Raw genomic sequence first — 21,939 nt, 5'->3', positions numbered from 1 at the left:
AACAGCAAGCAGCCCATGTGCTTGAAGAGGTGCCGAGAAGGACAAGTAAAAGGACAGGAGGTCATCTGTATCAGTATAAAGGAGTCCAGATCATGTCAGGCCTCAAGAGTGATTTTTCTCTGAGTGAGAGATAACAGTGGGCTAGACCAGATGTATTTTAAGGAAAGAGCCAACAGGATCTGACAGTGGATTGTATTTAGAGTGTGAGAGAAAGAGGAGCCAAGTGAGACCCCTCCCCCCAGTTTGATGCCTGAACTACTTAAATAGGAGGAGTTGGGTAAAGAGGGGGCAAGGTAGAGATCGGGAGTTCAGTGTGGGAAATGTTAAGTTTGAGAGGTCAATACACAACTTGGTAAGAGTCTGAAGTTCAAGAGAGAGGTCTAAAGATGGGCATGGTCATAGAATTTTCTCCACATAAATGCTCAGGGATTATAGTGTCCCCAGAGGCCCTCTCTCTTCATCTTGGAGATCCTCTGGTCCCCAGGATCAGCATTCTCCACAGGCCTCCTCCATCATGAGCCTCATTGAGAGTCACTATCTCTGAGCTGTTCTCTTCCTACTGTTGATGTCTCTGTCTCTCCTCTCCTTCCATGCTGGCCACTGTAGCCACCAGATCCTGTAAGTTGGCTATACCACCATTCCATTCAACAAATCGATTGATTTTGTTGGATAGGGATGTTTTTTGTGACTAACTTGTTCAACCTTCTTTGGGCTCAGTTCAGTATTCTTGAGACTTCTTCAATCATAAAACCAGATAACTAGTAGCTCTTTTCCCCAGATTCTTCCTGGCCAAGATTATTTCTTCCATTCTTCTGGTGAAGAATTGTGGGAATTCAACTGAGCAAGTACCTGGGCATTTCAGCAAATACCAAGGTGCTTTTTGAGAATGGTTTTGCTTGGCTCATAGTTACAACCCTTAACCCACTTTAGCAGTGGTGGGATGATTTAATATGGGAGCAGTATTACAAATCAGACTCCTTAATTTTTTTTTAATTTTTTAATTTTTTTATAAACATATAACGTATTTTTAGCCCCAGGGGTACAGGTCTGTGAATCGCCAGGTTTACACACTTCACAGCATTCACCATAGCACATACCCTTCCCAATGTCCATAACCCCACCACCCTCTCCCGACCCCCCTCCCCTCCGGCAACCCTCAGTTTCCTTAATTTTTTAAATAATAAAAGTCCAACTTTCCAACTTAGCCAGATTATATATAAACACATGAGCCTTCTTTGAAGCATTAACATAGAATATTCATTCATTCAACAAATATTTATTGAGCACCTGTTATGTGTTCTTGGTGCTGTTTCAGGCACCCTGTCATTAGAGAACCTACACGCTTGTACTAAAAAAGTATGTATTGTTTATCTGAACTTCAAATTGAACCAGTATTCTGTATTTTATCTGGTCACTGAGGCTGTAGTCATCCTCAGAGAGCAGCTTGACTGGGCTGGATGGCTGCACTTACATGTATGAGAGTTGGGGCTGGCTCTCAGCTAGGCTGCTTTCTCCATATGCTACCTCAGCCCCAAGGAGACTTGCCTATCCTTCTTTACAAATCAGTCCCAGGGCAGCAAAAGGACAAGGTAGCAACTATAAGGTCAAGGTAGCCCGTGCTCTGAAGTCACAAAGAGTCACGTTTGCCAGAGTCTATTGGCCAAAGAAAAGCTCAAACCCAGTTCAGATTCAGAGGGTGAGGAAAGAGACTGTGCTTCTTGATGAAAGGAGTGTCAAATTCACACTGAAAAGGGGCATAAGTACAGGAAAGGGAAGGACTTATAGCCATTAAATAGTCCACTGCAAGTGGTAAATGCCAAAGAAAAATCCTTGCCATCAGGAACCAGATGTTATTCCAGAAAGGGACGGACAATGAAGATAAATACTTACCATTGATATGAAAGAGAAAAATAAGGCAGAACGAGGGGTTAGGACATGTTGTCAGGGATGTGTGGGAGGTCTTCTTTTTATCTAAGGTGGTCAGGAAGACTTGCTGAGAAGAGGACATTGCAGCAGAGCCTTGAGAGTAGTGAGAGGATGGGGTGGGCAGGTAGCAGTCCGAGGAAGTAGCAAATGCAAACAGCTTCGGGAGCCCAGCATCACTGAGGCACAGAGGGTGGCTGGAGCATTGAAAGCGGAGTGAGAGTTGGGAGGAGGTACTGTCAGGGAAGGTATGCAAGGTCAGGCTCTCTCTCCGTCTCAGGCCTCACTGGCAAATACAAGGATTTTGCCTTGTAGCCTCAGTGAAGTGGAAGCCACGTGGAGGGCTTGAGGAGTAACGTTATCAGATTTACATTTTTTAAAATTCGAGTGTAATTAACATCCATGTTAATTTCAGGCATACAACATAACGATTCAACAGTTCTATACCTTATACATCATAGTAAGTGTACTCTTAATCCCCATCACCTATTTCACCCATTAGCCCCCCAACCACCTCCCCTCAGGCAGTGACCCAGTTTGTTCTCTGTCATTAAGAGCCTGTTTTTTTTTTCTGTTTGTCTTTTTGTTTGTTTATTCGTTTGTTTTCTTTCTTAGATTCCACATATGAGTGAAAACCTATGTATTTGTCTTTCTCTGATTGACTTATTTCACTTAGCATAATACCCTCTAGATCCATCCGTGGCTTCTGGGTAAAGAATATACTGAAGGATGGCAAGGGTTGAACCAGGTAGACAGGAGGCTACTGCAATACTCCTGGCAAAGAATGAATAAAATTAGATACTAGGTCTATTTTGAAAATAGAGCCAACAGGATTTGCTGACAGATTGCATTTGGGATGTAAAATCAAGAGAGGGGTCAAGAATTTGGGGTTGTCAAAATTTTTAGACTCAACAACTAGAAGGATGGATGCTGTTTACTGAGTTGGACCCTCCTCATAAAAGGCAGGTAAGAAGATCAAAGGCAAAAGAGGATAATGTGATCACAGAAGCAGGGAGTGAAAAGGCAATGTGATGAGGAGCCATGAGCCAAAGAATGAGGGAAGCTTCCAGAAGCTGGAAAAGGCAAGAGAACAGATTCTCCCTTAGAGCCTCCAGAAGGAACCAGTTCTGCCAACACCTTGATTTTAACCCTGTAGGACTCATTTCAGATTTATGACCTCCAGAACTGTAAGAGAATAAATGTGTTGTATTAAACCCCTGAATTTGTGGTAATTTGTTACAGCAGCAATAGGAAACTAATACATGATTAGACATTTAAGTGGAGATGCTAAGCGGCTGTTGAATATGAGTCTGGAGTTCAGGAGAGAGGCATGGAAATATGAACTGGAACTCATCACTATACAGATTTATTTAAAACTATGAGGCTGATGAGAACACCAGCAGAGTGAGTATATGCAGAGAAATGAAGAAGCCTTCAAATTGTTTTTTTGACAACCCCAATGTCTAGAGATCAGGAAGATGAGAAAACCAGCCAAAGAAAATGAGAACTATGCAGTGAGGCATGAGGAGAGCCAAGCATTTGAGGTCCCAAAAGCCAAGGGAAAAAAGCATTTATAGGATAAGCAAGTGTCAAATTCAGCTCCATCAAATATTTGCAATTTAATGCTAACTAGTGATCTCAACCTTGAGTATTTTGCTAACTCCTACAAAAATTCTAGGAAGGACAATTGATATTTGAGAGTGGGATACTGTGTAGAACATGTTTATATTTATTCTTTTCTTAAAGAATTTTTTATTTATTCATTTGAGGCAGAGAGATAGAGAGAGAGAGAGCAGGAGCAGTGGGGAGAGGCAGAGCGAGAGGGAGCAGCAGACTCCCTGCTGAGCAGGGAGGCCAACATGGGGCTGGATCCTGGGACCTGGAGATCATGACCTGAGCCAAAGGCAGATGATTAACCATCTGAGCCACCCAAGCGTCCCTATATTTATTATTTCAGAGATTGCCTAAGCTCTGCTTCCTCTTAAAAAGCTACATATCGGGGCGCCTGGGTGGCTCAGTGGGTTGAGCCTCTGCCTTCGGCTCAGGTCATGATCTCAGGGTCCTGGGATCGAGTCCCGCATCGGGCTCTCTGCTCAGCAGAGAGCCTGTTTCCCCCTTCTCTCTGCCTGCTTCTCTGCCTACTTGTGATCTCTCTCTCTGTCAAATAAATAAAAAAAAAAAAGAAAAGAAAAAAGAAAAAGAAAGCTACATATCAGGACATTATTTGGATACTTTGAACAGTATCATTCACTCGTTTATTAATTTGACAAGTATTATTAGATCCCTCTTGGCTTGGTGCGGGAGGTGCACTAACGAACTAACAAGATCCCTGTTCTAATGGGAGAACTTTGATTTGAGGGGCTTTACTGAGGCCAAACATCACTTCCTCTACCAGTCTCTCCCCGGTTTTTTCCCGTAGCTACCCTCCTTTCTTTGTACATGTCTCTTTCATAAAGCTCAACACATTTAATATAACTGCCAGTGATCGCCTCTGCTGGGAAACTCTGCCCTCTCATAAGGAAGCAAGCCTACCTTTGTCATCTTTTATTTTATTTTATTTTTTTAAGATTTTATTTATTTATTTGACAGAGAGAGAGATCACAAGTAGGCAGAGAGGCAGGCAGAGAAAGAGGGGGAAGCAGGCTCCCTGCTGAGCAGAGAGCATGATGTGGGACTCGATCCAGGAAACTGGGATCGTGACATGAGCAGAAGGCAGCGGCTTAACCAAATGAGCCACCCAGGCACCCCTTTGTCATCTTTATATACAAACTCCTTCATAGGTAGGTTGGCAATATGGTCTCTTATTAAATCCTAGGAAACATTTGCAAGAAAAAGGGGGCACTCTTAATAATCGTACCAAGACAAAGGATATAAACCGGGACTGCCCAGGGCAAACAGGGGTGTATGGTTACCCTATGCCCTGTTACTGTCTCAATAACTATTGAATAAATACAGTTTGCTCCCGAAGAAACACCTTTACTGAAATATGGCTACATATTTTGCTTTTTGCTTTAATTGAGGATCAATATGTAGGAAATCATGTTAGGAAAAGTGTTTCTGCCTCTTTTGTAAAACTGTTATTGGAGACTCTATTAGTTTGTTCAGTGTTCCTCATATAAAGAGCCACATAATAATTCCTCTTAGAATTGTATGCTGGAGAAATTGTTGCTTTTTTCAAGGAGCTGCTTTTTTCTCCTAGATAATGAGAGCTCTGCGATACATCAATCTTCCCCGTTACCCTGCCAGCACGAACTAGAGCTAAAAATTATATCCTCAAATTGCTGATAGGGTATCATGTCAGAGTTCCCAGTTGTGACTTTCTTTTTCCTGAGACACTTCTGAGCACCCACTATGTGCTGACTTTTCTTACTTAAGCTGGCAATATGGCAGAGATCCACACTGATGTGATATTTGCCTTCATGTCATTCTCTTGGTTCCAGAGAGTTTGAATGCTTTTAAAATACGGTATTAGGATCTTTTCTTTTAGGAAGCCTTTAATCCTTTCTGGAGAGGGTAGGTATTAAAAACAAATTGGGGGTGCCTGGGTGGCTCAGTCTCAGACTCTTGATTTCCCCTCAGGTCATGATCTCAGCGTCCTGGGATCCAGCCCCACATCGATGGGCTCCACACTCAGCGGGGAATCTGAGATTCTCGCCTTCCCTTTCTCTCTGCCCCTCCCCTTGCTTGTGATCTCTCTTTCTCTCTCTCTAAAATAAATAAATAAATCTAAAAAAAAAAAATCTAATAAAGTGCAATAGCCCAGCACATTAGATAGGGGTGTGGTGTGCTAGGAATGGAAGGTGCGGGGGGAGGCATGAAGTCACTTGGATAGACCAACTGCTGTGAAGCTCATATTTGCCTATTATTTTTTGTGAGGTTTGAGACCCACTATTATGCTTTTGAGAAAGAAAAAAAGGCAAACTTATGAAAATAAAATTACTTCTAAAACTGTATTTAGCATCTTTACTATTAGCAAAGACTGCTTGATCAAATAAAGCATATAAGAATATTGTCATAATCCAAAAATACTGTAGGTGCCTGTCTACAGGCTGCAGAGAAAGTGGAGCTTTTGATTGTGTTTTAATATGATACGCCCTAGGATTGAATGAATATTTGTGTTCTAGAATATAGTCTATTTTTGCAGGACAAGAAAATAAATACTATATTTTTTAAACAAATAACTTGGCCGCTTATAAGAAGATGAACTCAGCTGTTATTCCTAGAGAAAGTCTTAAAGAAGCCGCTCTAGTCTTCCCAGCCAGGAGAAGGGGATTAGAAGTCACTGGAAAGCACTGTCTTGGTTAGTAAACACCACCATCAAAACCTAGAAACAGGTCTTTATGTTTATTTAGCATGTAACAATGTTGAAGACGAAAGGTCAGCTGAAGGAAGACTTCCTAATTTAGGCAATTTAAGGACTTCCTTTTGAACCTGAGGAAGAATGGGAGTGTGGTGGGTACAAGAGGAGAAACTGACAAGGCGATGCCATAAGAAGGAAGGGTTGAGAAGGACAGAGAATGAAAAAGGCAGAAGAGGCTGCTTCTGCAGAGCTGTCCGTGTTGGACATTTCTCTTCTTTGACTCCATATTGAAATGTGTATAAAACAGCTAGCATGAAACACTTGACCAATGTAGTATATTAAAAGAATTGGGATGTCTAGGTGGCTCAGTTGGTTAAGTGGCTTGCTTCAGCTCAGGTCATGATCCTGGGGTCCTGAGATTGAGCCTCACATCGGGCTCCCTGCTCAATGGGCAGCCTGCTTCTCCCTCTGCCTACCACTCCCCTTGCTTGTGTGTGCTCTCTCGCTGTGTCTCTCTGACAAATGAATAGATGAAATCTTTTAAAAAATAAAAAAAGGTAAACAAATCAAAATTTCTTTGTGGAGATCTCAAGTCTCACTGATTCTGAGTGTTGACTATGTTGCTCCAACATGCAGGAATAAAATTAAAAACTGAGATTGACATTAACTTGCCATGGAAGCCTTTTTTAAGTCTATCTACTGAATACTCTCGATGATGCATTTTTTTTATTCCTAAAGGAAATGTGAATATAGTAGTCATATTTCTTCTGTAATATAAATAAAATTCATATTTCTTTTAGCCTATGTTTATGCCATATTTTCAGCCTTCCCACTCACTGTTGTTACCATAGTGACATTTATGGAGGGATCATGTGTCTTCAGTAGGTTTAAAGGCTATCCGCGGACTTTAACCAGCTCAAGAGGAGACTTACTGAGATCTAGAGCGCTTCAGATGACGTTGTAAAAATTGGAATGCCTGAAAACAGTTCACAACAGAATCTTTCTGTGCATACCCAGAGAATGATAGGGCATGAGAGGGATCTTCAGAAGCCATTTATTCTGTTCCCGTCTCCAGGCAGAACAGTGGCTAAACCACATTAGGTGTCTGCCACTTTAGAGGTGATGTAACTTACCCAAGACTGCCCATTCCCCCAAGCTGCAGCCAGTGTCGCTGTCAAATAAAAATAACTTACAGCGTTCCACCTTGTCATCATCCCTTTCCTGGTTCTCCCTCGGGTACTCAAGAATGTTCAAAACTGAATACCGGAGACCATCAGAAATAAAAAGCTGAACTTCAGGGTAGATCTGACCAGAAAGTCAAACCTATTCTTGGCTCTGCACAGCAGGGAGAGATTGCTTTACCTGTTATCCAATCCTGACAGCTGTTGGGGCAGAAGTTCCGTGAAGAAACCCCCTCCCCACCTCCACCCCATGAACTGGGAACTCCAAGGACATTGACACCCCTGGGAAAGGTGATTGCAACAACTCAGCACATAGTATCATAAGATGGTGCGCTTCTGAGAACTTGTTTTGAGCCCTCCACCTGACCCAACAGTGTTACCACTATCATCTGTAAAATATTAACTTTATGGGGCAGGAAAGTGGTACTGGCCTCTGTCAGGATGGAGTTTACTTCTTTGAGGATTGGACTGAGGAGGCTACATTATGAATTTGAATAGTTAGGAGTGTCCTTTTTTTCTCCATCTGCTTTTGAGATTGCAGTGTCACTTGAGGTAAAAACCGAAGACATGTCACCAAGGTTATGAGAAATTAAAAGCTTTCAACAAAGAAGAAACCAAATCTGAGGAGAGAGTAGATGTTGTTGAATTTGAGTCTATATTTCTGAAGAATCACCTGGAATTTTACAAAATCCAAGAACACAAACATCATCTTTGTGTTTATAATAAGGAGTTAGTGTTTTAAAGCATGCAATTTGTATTTTAAACATTTTTCTTCTTTTTAATTTTGCATTGCGCCCAAAGAATACTAATAGTTACCAAATTGTTCTTTGGCAGAGTAACCTGACCCTCTCAGAACAGAAAAAAGAAAAGAAGTGTAATAGGATGTGATTGTAGCACAAGGCAAAGTTGAGCCCTCAACCCTGAGCAGATATTACCTAATCCAATGATGCTCACCCCGGTTCCCTGGGAGCATTTCTCTTCATTACATTATATACATTACACAGCAACGAATGACAGTTTCCATGGCTCCTAATAAAGAGATTTTTCTCTTTATTACGAGAGCAAAGTGGGGCTTACAGAGACCGTCTGACTTATCTTTTGAGCTTCTCAGCCTCCTCATCTGTATGCCGTGGCTTCTCTCATCTGGTGCTGGTTATCTCAGGAATGAAGTATTCAGTCCCTAGAAGCAGGTTTCTTCCTACACTGCGAAAACAGGAGGACAAATGCCGTGTTACGTGTGCTAAAGATGGCTGAGCATCACTGCCTACAATCAGCTTTTCAAATCTACACTGAGTGCGTCCCTAGCAACTCCCGGCATAGCAAGGAACACGGATGTTTGTAAGGACACATCCCTGAGAGGCAGCAGTTCTAACAGCCCACTGACCTGGCTTCCTCATTCCGGTTTCTTTGTGCAGAGGCATTTGTTTTCCCAAGTCCTTCACCATGTGCTAACAATTAGACAATGACTCCATAAATGAGTGTCACCGACGGTGGGTGGTGTGTTTTCTTAGTCCTTTATTGAAAACATATGGAGATGTTTATATATAAATAGAAAACAATAGAATGCTGCCATCATGTTAGCAGCAGCTAGTAAAATTCTACATGAATAGAAATTAAACATGTCTCTACCTACGCCAGAATTCTGGTTTACTGACATCGGCACATCCTGTCTAATTCAGCTTGAAAGGATGTTTTATTATTTTGGGTTTTTTATTCCTAGTTGGAAGGAAATTGTGAGGCAAGAGTTGTTTGGTTTTTGCTTTTGTTTTGTTTACTCCTTCCTTTGCCTAATCAGATTACTTAATTAGCAGGGATGATAAATTCTGCCCAAGTAGACCTTATATCATGATCATGGAAAATAATTTTAAATGCCAGTTAAAATTTAAATTTTAACTACAGTCCCTGTATTTTTAAATTAAAAGTAGAGGACTGTGGCCTGACAGTTGGGAGAAAGCTTCGGCAGACAGGGTAGTGGAGGGGTGGAGAGCTCTGGACTTCGGAAGCAGACCTTTTCATTTGCATTCTGGCTGCTCCACTTACTAACTGGGGAGCTTCAGGAATGTTATGTAATGTTACTAAACCTCCACTGCTTCATCTGGGAAAGAAGAAATATCGCACTTGTCTCATAGCACGATTGTAAGCATTACAAGGGATAAGCTGGAAAGCCTTTCACACAATGTCTGGCACATAGGCAGCACTGCAGAAATGCCTCCTATCATCACTGTAAGCAGCTAACTGGATGGTTTACGTGGAAGCTGTTCTTAGACATTTGAGAGGTCTAGATGCTTTGTAAGACCAGTAAGGACAACCTTATTAAGGACTAATTTTGCTCCAGGCTTTACAATGAACTCTTTCTTACAACTCCATGAGCTGCTGCCATTATCATACCCATTTCATAGAAGAAGAGACTAGAGGTTACATGGACCACATGAAGACATACAGCCAACGATTGATTAATCTGACGATCAAACCCAGTCTGAATAATTCCAAAGCCCATACTCTTTATCTCTCTGCTAGACTGGCTGCCACACATACCTTTAAAAGCTTATTTATATACATTATCCTCTATGTTCCTAGCAACATCCTGGAACATTGTACAGAAGCATTCACAAACTGTGGAGCCCCCTGTCCCTAGGACATCTGCTCATTTGCAGTTGAAGACAGCCAAGAAAGTCCTTAATGCACATTTTGTGAGGGGCCCTGACAAGTTCAACTCATGCAGCCACTTTCACTTTGGCCCACAAAGGTCTTTCCTTTGAAGGTGCTCAAAGCTCCATGTGCCCAGGCTCATTATTCTCATTGGAAGAGAGCATTTGTCCTACTCTCCAAGATGGAGAAGCCAGAGGCCAAGATGGCATGACTTGGGGACAGAGGGAGAAAACCAGTCACCACCCCTCTTGGTAACCCAGCAGAGAACAGAACAGAGTGGGTCCAGGGCTGTGTCCACCTCACCACACTGCTCCATATGTTGGGTCTGACAGCCAAACCGCTACCTAGCCTCACTTCAACCTAAATAGTTCAAGATCAACAGTGCTTTGTCTAATATTCTTGTTGGAAAGATGGGATCTGCCTGCAGTAGGGGAACCCTCACTAATATAAGATCATCCAATTTTGTTTTCATTTGCAGATAATTGTGATGTTTCTATTCTCCTTTTTAAACGAGATCAAGTTTGGGGTGGAGAGTAGCAGGGCATATAAAGGGAGAAGGTTAGGACTGCCAAACAACATGTCAACTTCCTGACTTAGCGCCTGTGTGCTAGTTACACAAACGAGTCCTGAATGGGAGGCATCAATGCAAATATTTTGCATATTATTAACTTGAATGATGCTGCTGTTGTGAGGTAGCCACAGCTGAAAGCGGACATGACACTTTTTATTATAAATGCCTCAGGTCTTTCTCTGAAAATCACCATGAAGACAGAAACCCCTTGGAAGTGAGAGTGAAAGCATGAGAAGACTTCTGCTTTGTTAACTTTCTCAGTCATTGACAATGACAGCAGCAACATGATGGCGTCCCAGGCCCCCCATCGGTCCTATAGATGCTGGCAACACCTCCTTTAGAATCCAGCACTCTTCTTGTCCTTGAAACAACAGCATACTTCCATGGCAAGTTAGGAGATCAGTGTAAACAGGAATCTGTTCTAGGAAAAAAAAAAAATGCAACCCTCAAATTGTTACATAAGTGAAAAACCATTTGAATTCCTAATAAGCCTTCCTTATCACTCCATCCCATGCTGGCGATGGCAGGGTGAAGTCCTGGGAGGCAGAGGATTCCAGACCCAGGCTCTACCATTTGCCAGCTGTGTGACTTTAAGCAAATCACTTGACCTCTCTAATCCTCAGTTCCTTTTCTGTGAAACAGCAATAACCATAAAGCCGCTTTGTCTACTTTATGGGTTCGAGAAGCAGATAAATGGAGATTCCAAGTATGAAACCTCTTTGGAAGCTCTGTGCAAATATTACTATTGATTTTTACTAGTTGAGTAGTAAAGAATGACTAGTAGTGCCATCCAGTGTTAGTGTGGGAATAACTCAACCTGGTGGTTGGTAGTGGATCAGTCTTGGAGAAATGAATGGCTCCTGGGAAGCAGATAGTTAGGCCAATGGTAAGGGCCTTAAACTTGTGAGTCTAGGGCTCTGTGGCAGTTTATTTGTACAACCTGGCCAACAGCATCTCCTATTCTAAGCTCTTACAGCAATATTATAGGCTACGTGAAATCACTGAGTGCTTTCTTAGCGGACATTATTTGGGAAGCGTTCACAAACTAGTGGCCTGACAGAGTTGTCAGGGTTTCCAGTGCTATGTACACCAGCAAGAGCAGTGTTTCGTGTGTCGTCCTACTGCCTTCCTCCCAGGAGACTCAACAGATGGAATAACAACGTCAGAAACCCAAGACAACCTGTCCGTTTGATGCCTAGAAGCTTTGGCAGAAGTCACGATTAAAATCAGATCAAATACCTATTTAGAGGAAAGAGGTACAGAGAATAGGTCCTCGGGATACACTTTCTTTTGTCTGAGCTTGACTAACACTATCTGGGGATACCTACCACGTAGGAGGAATTATATCCCAGTACACACTAGGCATTTGAGAAAATTGGTTGAAAAACTGTGATTGCTAGTAGAAAATAATTGAGTGACTCCAATATGAGGCTTTATATTTCCTTTCATTATATTTTTTAAGTCCTTCCAAGTCAACTTGAGTTTGGCAAATCCCAGAATGAGTAATTGTGCATCTCAGAACGCTTAGATAATATGCAGACCAGACCCTAGGTCAGGCAGAGCGGCATGTGTTTTGGCAAGAACTGCCTAGGAGATAAAGCATTTGATTATTGTTGTTTGATAGTTCCCAAGGAGAAGGCAATGAAGAAACAGATAATGGACCAAATACTTTTCTCTCTTGTTTAGGCAAATATTTCCAACTACAGCCTGGTGATGGAGTCTGATGAGGGAACCTTCTTACCCTCTGGGCTGCAATTCACTGGCAGTGAGAAGGCCAGGGCCATCATGGAGGAGGTCATGAGGCTGCTGCAGCCTGTCAATGTCACACAGGTCTTTAGGACTGGAGAAGGGACAGACATTAACTTCTGGATCCAAGCTGGAGTGCCTGGTAAGACCAAAAAATGAAGTCGGATAAAGATGCTATTCAAACTTGTCACAGCAATACCACTAGGCCAGTTAATATGTGGAAACTCTAAACTTTTGTCTACAAATTATAGTCTGATGATTTCCAGACTTGGAATAATAATACTCATTTGTATTTGTTTACCCATTTGTCTTCTTTTTCTAAATAATAAGTTTCTCACTCCCAGAAATTCTGCTTTAATGATTGTGGGATAGGGCCTACAAATCTGTTTTTGTTTTTGGTTATTTTTTTAACAGGTGTCTGAATGGTGATCTCATGACCAAAATTTGAGAAATAGAGTACTGTTTATTATTATTACTTATTATTACTACTGATATGCTTCTAGTTTTGGTTCTGTGCTAGGAAATCTTCTCTGACCCAAATAATTTCCTACCCAAATACCATGGTATCTGAAATTTTACCAGTAGAGCTTTATTCTTTGAGGGTTGGGTGCTTCCTACTAATCATTTTTTTCTTAGTGAAGTCTCTTAGAAGAGATTGGACTAAACTAATTTTCCCTGATCAGTGATTTATTAGGTTGATATTTTTAAGACAAATCCTGGGGAGGAGTGAACTTACGGACTAGGAGTAGTCCTCAGGAGGTCCCACGACTACAAAGTAGAATAATCTTAAAGAGGACAAACTTAGACTACTTCACAAATTTGTCCTAGACTGGCCACGGGAAAGGATTATTGATGATATTAAGCATCTGTGACCAGAACTTGTTCCCTCATTATATCTATAATCAAAAGCATTGTTAAAGGATCTTTAACAGATTTTTAAAACTTAAACTTTAAATTTTAAAATTTGCAGATTTTTCTATATTTGTATTATGTCAATAGGAAGTCTACCTTTTCAATAGTTTTAACATGACTGTTTCCAGAACCATTTCTATGGCTACAAAACATTTCACAGATTAAAAAACAAAACGAAACAAACAAAAAACCAAAACAAAACAAATCTCTCTCTAGATCTACCCTTCTTCATTTCCCCCAGCCTACAAAGTAGATTTCACCAATAGCATACTGCGTGGATATAAGACTTTTAAAAAGCTTATTCTTGAGATAGTGTAGATTTTTTAAAGCATATTTTAGGTTTTAAGTTTTATAATAATCTTTCATAACTAAAAATAGAAGGAGCTCTCCTTTATTCTAACATAAGGACCTAAATTCTCTTCAATGGTATGTGTATATTTTAACCATATTTTGAAATATCTTAAAACAGCCTTTGCATTTAGGGTACTGTGCATCATATGGACAGATCTGAGACTCCCTACATATCTGTCATTTCTACTCATGATCAAGGTGTAAGGGAAGGGAATTTGCCCTTTTAAATTGTATGGAATAATTGGCTTGAATTCTAGATTTTTCCTGAGCCATAATTTTTTTCAATAGGAGTCTTCTTAAAAATTGAGAAAATCTAAGTTAATTTGCAGGGTAGTAGCTGTGAGGAAAAGACTGACAGACTGTGGGTGAACTGGAGTGGAGAAGGGGGGCGCAGAGGAGGAGCTGAAACCAAACCACAGGTAGAACAAAGAAACTGGTACTCACTGCTCCCAGGGATTGTGTGCTTTTGTTGCATTGGATAGTTGAGAATTTGCTCTAACTTTTTTCCTCCCATGTAGATATTCATAAGAATGGTTCTGTTTGGAATTAGCAAGTTGATGTGATTTTCTTCACAAAGGTAAAGAGGCCTTTTCCCTCTTGCCAAGGTGAGGTCAGATCTGATCACCAACTAATTAGAGGGGAGTGGGGAATATGAGCCCCATTATGGTTTCTTGATAAATAATACAGTTTACAATTTACTGAGTTCCTATTACTGATCAGGCACTCCGTGTGGCTTTTGCAGACACTCTTTTTTATCCATTCAGCCATCCTAAGAAGAAGGTACAATTATCCCTGTTTTGCTATTGAAGAATCGGATTCAGAGGGACTAAATAACTTAGTCAAAGCTATCCTGCTCTTAAAGGGCAGAAGTTACCCTGAGAACAGGCCACTTTGTTTTCAAGGCTGGTGGCCCTTTTCCCACAATGTGCAACAACACAGGGGAGTCTGGAATGCTGAGATGGTCTTCCAAATCTATGGCAGTGTCTGAAATGTTTGTCTTACTCAGCTCTTGCTTATGCAAAGGATTTCAGTACATTCCTGCTCCAGAAAAATTTACCCCTGGGGAAAGGAGTTTGTTATTGTAAATAACTACTTATTTCTTCTCACATTCTTTATTCCACTCCCCTCTGTACCTCCATAGATCAGGAACGTTTGTAAAAAGTCAGTGGTTCATTTAGAATGCAGCTAATGTTTCTTAGAATTCTTTTTAATTTTTTTAGGATACTATAAGATGGAACCAAATTATTGCTGTCTTCCCCTATTACCATTGAGCTATCTTTTGATATTTCAAATATGAGCTATTTCTGGAAGAAATAATAGAACTGCTTATGTTGTATTTCTTGTAACCTATTGAAAATTTCAGGAACTTTAGAAAAAGGTAAAGAACCATAGTTGAACAGAAAAAGAAAATAAAAACATACCAGCTGTATACCCTGTGTTCCTGAAAACTGGCACGTTGTAGTAGCTTAAACCTAAAGATGGAATTAGAAATACTAATTAGGTTACGATTTACATAACTGCTTACCTAACTTTTCAAAAATGAGTGAGAAATAATGTTCCCAGAAAAAGAATGTTCCCCCCAAAAATAATGTTCCCAAAAAGAGAAATAATGTTCCCAGACTTTTCTTCTTTCTCTTCTTCTTTCCTATCCTCCAATGATTCAATAAATGTTTATTGAGTCCCTATTGTATCCTAGGCCTATCAAATTTCTGTAGCCTGCTGGCTGGTCCCCAGTTTTTTTGCATGTTCTGTGTGTAGTCAGTAATGAAATACTAATTAAGAACACAGAATCAAAATTCAATATGATTTTCATTAATTATAAAAGCCAAGTAGATTGATTGATGAAAGTTCATCTTTGGAAAGGAGAGATGCTGTCATTCATCAGTCTAGGTGATGTCCATAACAGACATGATAACTATCAATATAAGTATAAGGCTTTGGGGGTGATGCTTTTTTTTTTAAAGATTTTATTTATGTATTTGACAGAGAGAGAGATCACAAGTAGGCAGAGAGGCAGGCAGAGAGAGAGGGGGAAGCAGGCTCCCCGCTGAGCAGAGAGCCCGATGCGGGGCTCGATCCCAGGACCCTGAGATCATGACCTGAGCCGAAGGCAGAGGCTTACCCCACTGAGCCACCTAGGTGCCCCTGGGGGTGATGCTTTTTAAAAGAAAAGTATCTTAGATGTATTTTCCAGATAACATATATAACATATATATATATATGTATAATATATAATATAATATAATATATATATATTATATATATATATAATATATATATATATATATGTTATCTGGAAAATACATCTAAGATACTCCCTGTTTAGATATTTTTATACTCCAGCTTCTCCCGTGGCCACTTTCTTCCATACTACTTCTATTCTTCCCCTCCAAATCCTAGACACTCTTAAGGCTCACTCTGTATTCATCAGTGTCCATGAATCCTTCCTTAATAGCCCATGACACCCAATTGCTTTTCTAAATTCCAAAACACTTCTGTATCCCACAATCTGGCATTTGAATTACACACTAATATTGTTCTTGGATTACTAGGAGTATCCAGTGACCGATTCTTTGAGGTTAAGGTCAATGTTTTCTATATAGCTTCCTCTATAGTTCTTAGTTTAATTTTGAGAAACATTTAAATTCTTATAAATCTGACATGAGAGGAGAAAACAAAAACACAAACACAAAAATAAATATTTTTTCTACAAGCTTTGGGTCCATCGTGTTAGGATTGTGGACAAAATACAGGATGCTGAGAAAAGAGATATAAAGGTAGAAAAAATACTGGAAGAATGATATAAATTAGGGAGGCTAGAACAGCTAGGATTATTTCCATTAAAGGAATAAAGACTGAGAGAAGATGCTGAATAATATCTTCTAGTAATTTAATGTTTCTCCTACATAAAATGGTAAACAGTTTTTCTCTGACTCTTCCAAAGACAACATGAGCATGACTGGAGTAGTCTAAGAGGGATTTAGGTTGGTCTCTATTTGAAAACTCCAGATAGCAGAAGGGCTTTACATGTCAAATGTTAGCCTAATTCTCTGATTATGAACTTCAGGTGAGAGTGAGAAGAGTCTGTTTCACCCTGAATATGTCAGTAAGGAGATATAATCCATGTTTTCCAGATGTCCTCACATGCATCCTTCTTGAACATTTTCTTTCTTTAGAAACTCTTCTATAAAATATACATTAATGGGAAAAATTATATACTCTCTCAATGTGACCTGAGAGAGTGAGCCCACCCTGATTCTATATCTACCAGTAAGTTTCCTTGTCTGCTTCAGAATCTGAGAGTCAACCTTTTCCTGATATTGTTGGCATGTGGTAGACAGTGTGCTGGAAAGAATTAGAGTGTGTTTTCTGGCTTTTGACTTAACTGCATGTGCTATCTTAGGCAAATGATGTAATTTTTCTCAGCCCACACTCATTTCTTTTTTTTTTTTTTAATTGAAGTATAGTTGACACATGTTGTGTTGGTTTTAGGTGCAAAGTTGGTAATTTAACAAGTCTGTATGTTATGCTATGCTCACCACTATGCTCACTATGCTCACTCACTGCTATGCTCACTCCATAATGGATCTGTCACCATATAATTCTATTATAATACCATTGGCTATATTCACTATGCTGTGCCTTTCATCTCCATGACTTACTTATTCCATAACTGCAAGCCTGCACCTCCCATTCCCCTTCACCCATTTTGCTCATTCTTCCAGCCCCCTTCCTTCTGGCAGCCACCAGTTTGTTCTCTATATTTATGGGTCTTTTTCTGCTTTGTTTCTTCATTTGTTTTGTTTTTTAGGTTGCACATACAAGTGAAACCATGTAGTATTTGTCTTTCTGTCTGACTTATTTCACTTAACATAATACCTGCTAGGTCCATCCATGTTGTTGCAAATGACAAGTCCTCATTCTTTTTATGGCTGAGTAGAATTCCTCTGTGTGTGTGTGTGTGTGTGTGTGTGTGTGTGTGTGTACACCACGTCTTCTATATTCATTCATCTACTGATGGGCACCTAGGCCACTTCCATATCTTGGCTATTATAAATAATATTACACTAAACATAGGGGTACATATGTCTTTTTGAATTTGTGTTTTCATTTTCTTTGGGTGAATACCCAGTAGCAGAATTATTAGATCACATGGTATTTCTCTTTTTAGTATTTTTAGGAAGCTCCATACCATTTTCCACAGTAGCTGTACCAATTTACATTCTCACCAACAGTGCACAAGGATTCTTTTTTCCACATCCTTGTCAACATTTGTTATTTCTTGTCTTTTTGATTCTAGCCATTCTGACAGGTGTGGGGCGATATCTCATTGTATTTTTGATTTGCATTTCCCTGTTGATGAGTGATGTTGAGAATCTTTTTATGTGTCTGTTGTTCATCTGTATGTCTGTACTCATTTATTATTAAGCATTCTTACTAATTATCTGCTCTGTGGCACTGGAGAATCAGTAGTAAAGAAGACAGACAAGATCTGTACTCTCACAAACTATACATTCTACTGAGTGAGACTTGGTTGTCTTACATGCAAAACAGATATGGTAACCACCAAGCCTCAATATGTATTCCTTCTCCTCCTCTGTCCCCTGTCTCACTGACAGGCACCACCATCCAGAAACCACACAATCATCCAAAGCATACATCAACATGGTCTCTAAGTTCCCTTTACTCTGAATTTCAGTTATTTCCTAAACTTGTTCACTCCCCTCCACCACAAAGACCTCGTCTCATCAGTATTCACTGATTTTCCTGTGGCAGCTTCCTACTACCATCCCGACCTGCATTCTTGGTCCCCTTCCATCTAACTGGCTCACTGCTTCCAAAATGAACTTTCTAAATTGAAAATCAGTCTATCAGTTGGGTTGCTTTTGCCTGCAAAAATGAAACAGAAGACCCAACTTAGAACGGCAGTAAGGAGATTTTGAAATTCACTTAAAAAGAGCTCCAGAATGCTCCGGAAAACATAACAGAATGCTTGATTTAGTCATCTACCACATCAAGGACCTTGGTCCTTTCCATCTTTCCACTTTGCCATCCTCAGCATGTTGACTTCTGTCTTCAGGCTTGTCCCCTCCTGGTCTCAAGATAGCTGCAGTTGTTCGAGGCAACAGATTCTCACACATTGTGCAATAGTGGAAGAGAGAATGCCCTTGATGGATCTGTCTTTTTCATCACAAGGCAATCTCTCCCAGAAGCTGCAAAGCAGATTTTTCTTTAGTCTCATTAGCCGAAATTGTAAAACATGTCTGTGGCTAAGTCAGGCAGTGGCAATGGAGTGGACTTACCAACATTGGCTCATATGGACCAAAATTTTACTTTCTGGGCCTAGGGGGGGACCCAGTCACCACTGAAAATGTTGCCTCCTGATATATGAGAAAAATTGGGATTCCTCAGAAAGAAGGCAGGATTCCTACTGTGAGCAACTAAGAACAGCTGCAATATCTGATTATCTCTGCTTCTTCCTTAAAGTTCTTCAGTGTCTCCCCATTGTCTTCAGAGGATCATGTCTTTTCCCAGAGTGGCATTCAGGGCCTTTTTTGTTCTACCCTCGGGCTGATATGCAGCCTCCTCTCTCATGGCTCCCCACTCCTTTCTGTTCATCTCTTAGAACAAGTCTCATTCACTGAAGCTCTTGGTGCACTCTGAGCTCTCACACTTCCTTGCCATTGGACCCAGTTTTAGCTTCTTCAACAGCGAATTCCTACCCATGCATGTCACTTGTTCTCCTCCTCTCACAAGCCTTCTTTGACCCCTACCGATCCAGTAAGTGTACCTTGGGTATGCTCCCGTAACACCCTCTCCTTGTGGCACTTAGCTTTTTCCTGTGGTTATGGTGAATTCCTCCGAATTCCCAGACCTGAGAAGTGCCTGGCCCTCAACAAACTGCCCATGAATCAAATGCTGACTAGGTACGATAATGTGAAAGAGGTTGATAAACTCTAATGCTGTAACTACAAGTCAGGATTGCTTTAGTAAGAACTTTGCTTTGGGCACCTGGGTGGCTCAGTGGGCTAAGTGTCTGCCTTTAGCTCAGGTCATGATCCCAGGGTCCTGGGATCAAGTCCTGCATCGGGCTCCTTGCTCAGTGTGGAGTCTGCTTCTTCTCTCTCTGCTCATGCTCTCCCTCTCTTTCTCTCTTTCAAAATAAATAAATAAAATCTTTAAAAGAAAAGAAAAGAACTTTGCTTCATTGAGCTGTCCTCTTTCCTCACATATTGAATTGTTTTTGAAATCACATTTTAATTTCTTTCATCTTTTTATGATAGTTCAGACTCCACACTGAAGTACCAAATATGCAGATTACTCAGAATTTCACATATTTTCCATCTTGCTTATTTCTGCCTAATACCTCATGTGACAGAACTAAATTAAAACTTTCCATTTCTACATTTCCAAAGGCCTTTCTTCTAACATGTTCCAAGGAAGAAGAAAATCAGGACACAAGTCGGAATGGTAATGTAAAGTAAACGGGAGTTTCTGGACCCAGGACTCATATGGTTCCCAGTCACCAGATGGAGTAGTGCAGCACAGCAGTTCCATGTACCCTGCTGTCCTTAATTTAAAAATACCTCCTTTATGGTGACAACGCTCTGTGCCAGTAATGTCTGGAGGCATGGTGCATGGTGAGCAGACCTCACCCCACTGGGTACATGAAAAGGGCACTCTCTGATTTGTGACTGTAGCCTTCACTTAAGTAAGTGGGCAGTTTCATCCCATCAGCATGCCATGGCTTGAGTGCGAAGTAGAAACCAGGTGCTCTATACGCCGAGGATAGAGATGAAAAGAACTTAGTAGGTCTCTTGCTCTTGTAGAATTTACATTGTAGTGGGTGGGGGAGGGGAAGAGGAAAGTGGGAAGAAACAGGCTGTAACACGGAAATCAAGAATGAAGAAAAATATTAGAAAGTGAGACGGGTAATACAAGGAATTATAGAAAGTGGCTGCCTCTTATCTCTAACTCAAGTGAGTCAGAGCTCTCGTTTAGGGGCACCTGGGTGGTTCAGTCGGTTAAGCGTCTGTCTTCTGCTCAGGTCATGATCCCAGGGTTCTGGGATAGAGCCCCGTGTCAGGCTCTCTGCTGAGCAGGGAGCCTGCCTCTGCTGCTCCCCCTGTTCGTGCTCTCTCAGCTAAACAAATAAAATCTTTGTTTAAAGAGCTCTTGTATAATATTCCTTGACTGCTACATGCTAGATGTATGTATGTACCTATATATACCGTCCACATCAATAAATAGCACACTGCTGGAAACTGCTCATCACAACAAGTAATAAGCTTATTCTGTTCTTCCCCCTTGCAGTACACCTCCTTCAGCTCCATGAAGCCATTGATTATCTGACCATTGCCGACATGGCTCATGCCCTTTAGAATCACTGACTACAGCCCAGGGGGAGAAGAAAGCATTATTTATACCCTTGGGCAGTGAGTCATGCACTGCTTTATGAAGTCTATTCTATTGTTGCCTTGATTTGTTACTTAAAGCATGCATTTTCACTTTAAAGTTAATATTCTTTGTATTTTATGTCCTTAACTGGATTGAGGACCAAGAGAGTATTTTATTCATGGCTTATATACCCACAATACTCATTATTACCTGCCACATGATAGATCTACAGTAAATGTTCGCTGACTAGATGTATTGATTTGAAGAGGAACACAAGAAAAGTTAAGTCATATAAAAAGGAGTTTTGGGAATAGCACCAGGATAAATACTACATGCAGAGTAACTACAGGAGCTCCTAAGATGGAAGACAGGAAAGGCCTGGAAGAGGTGAGTTTAAGCTGAATTTTGAAGACTGTCTAGTATCAGAATGGGCAGAAGGGAAAGAGAAGGGCCGTTCTGGTGACAGAAATAGTATGAACAAAGGCAGGTGTCCCAACTGGGAAGGATTAGGAGAATAACTTCACTGAGCAGAGGATTCATCTTGGAGAGTAGTGGATGGTAAGAACAGCTGAGTTATCTCTGGGCCAGATGAGGAAGAGGCATACATTTCAGGTGAAAAACTTGTAGCCGATGCGAAGTCATCAGACGTCTTCAGCAGAAGAGGGAGTTGACGAGAACAGTGTTTTAGATGAGAGTCCATAAAGTTCATTCCAGCAGACACCCCATCAACACTTAAGCAGAAGGCTCAGTGAGAGGACCAGGAGTGAGAAAGCAGCTTGAGGAACAGGAATAGTGCAGGGTTAGAAACAATTACTTTAGAAAATCAGAGTAGAACACTAAACTACTGCTCCATTTTCTCTGTTATAGTGACCTAAAATGACTTAAATTTCTCTATCAGCTATTTCCCA

At 40.7% G+C, this 21,939-nt stretch overlaps 1 protein-coding gene across 5 annotated transcripts in view; it reads left to right on the top strand.

Moving 5' to 3' along the window:
* CPQ (carboxypeptidase Q) overlaps window positions 1-21,939 on the top strand; it is a 465,885-nt gene that overhangs the window by 379,545 nt on the left and 64,401 nt on the right. For all 5 annotated transcript variants that reach the window (XM_080803182.1, XM_080803179.1, XM_080803183.1 and 2 more), the window contains exon 7: window positions 12,311-12,512. In XM_080803182.1, the coding sequence (XP_080659308.1) occupies window positions 12,311-12,512 (202 nt within the window). The remainder of the gene's footprint in view (window positions 1-12,310; window positions 12,513-21,939) is intronic.

This window comes from Martes martes (genome assembly GCF_963455335.1).
Source record: "Martes martes genome assembly, chromosome: 4".
Taxonomy (NCBI): Eukaryota; Metazoa; Chordata; class Mammalia; order Carnivora; family Mustelidae; genus Martes; species Martes martes.
The sequence above is the reverse complement of the archived record's forward strand: the minus strand, read 5'-3'. Positions and strand labels throughout refer to the sequence as shown.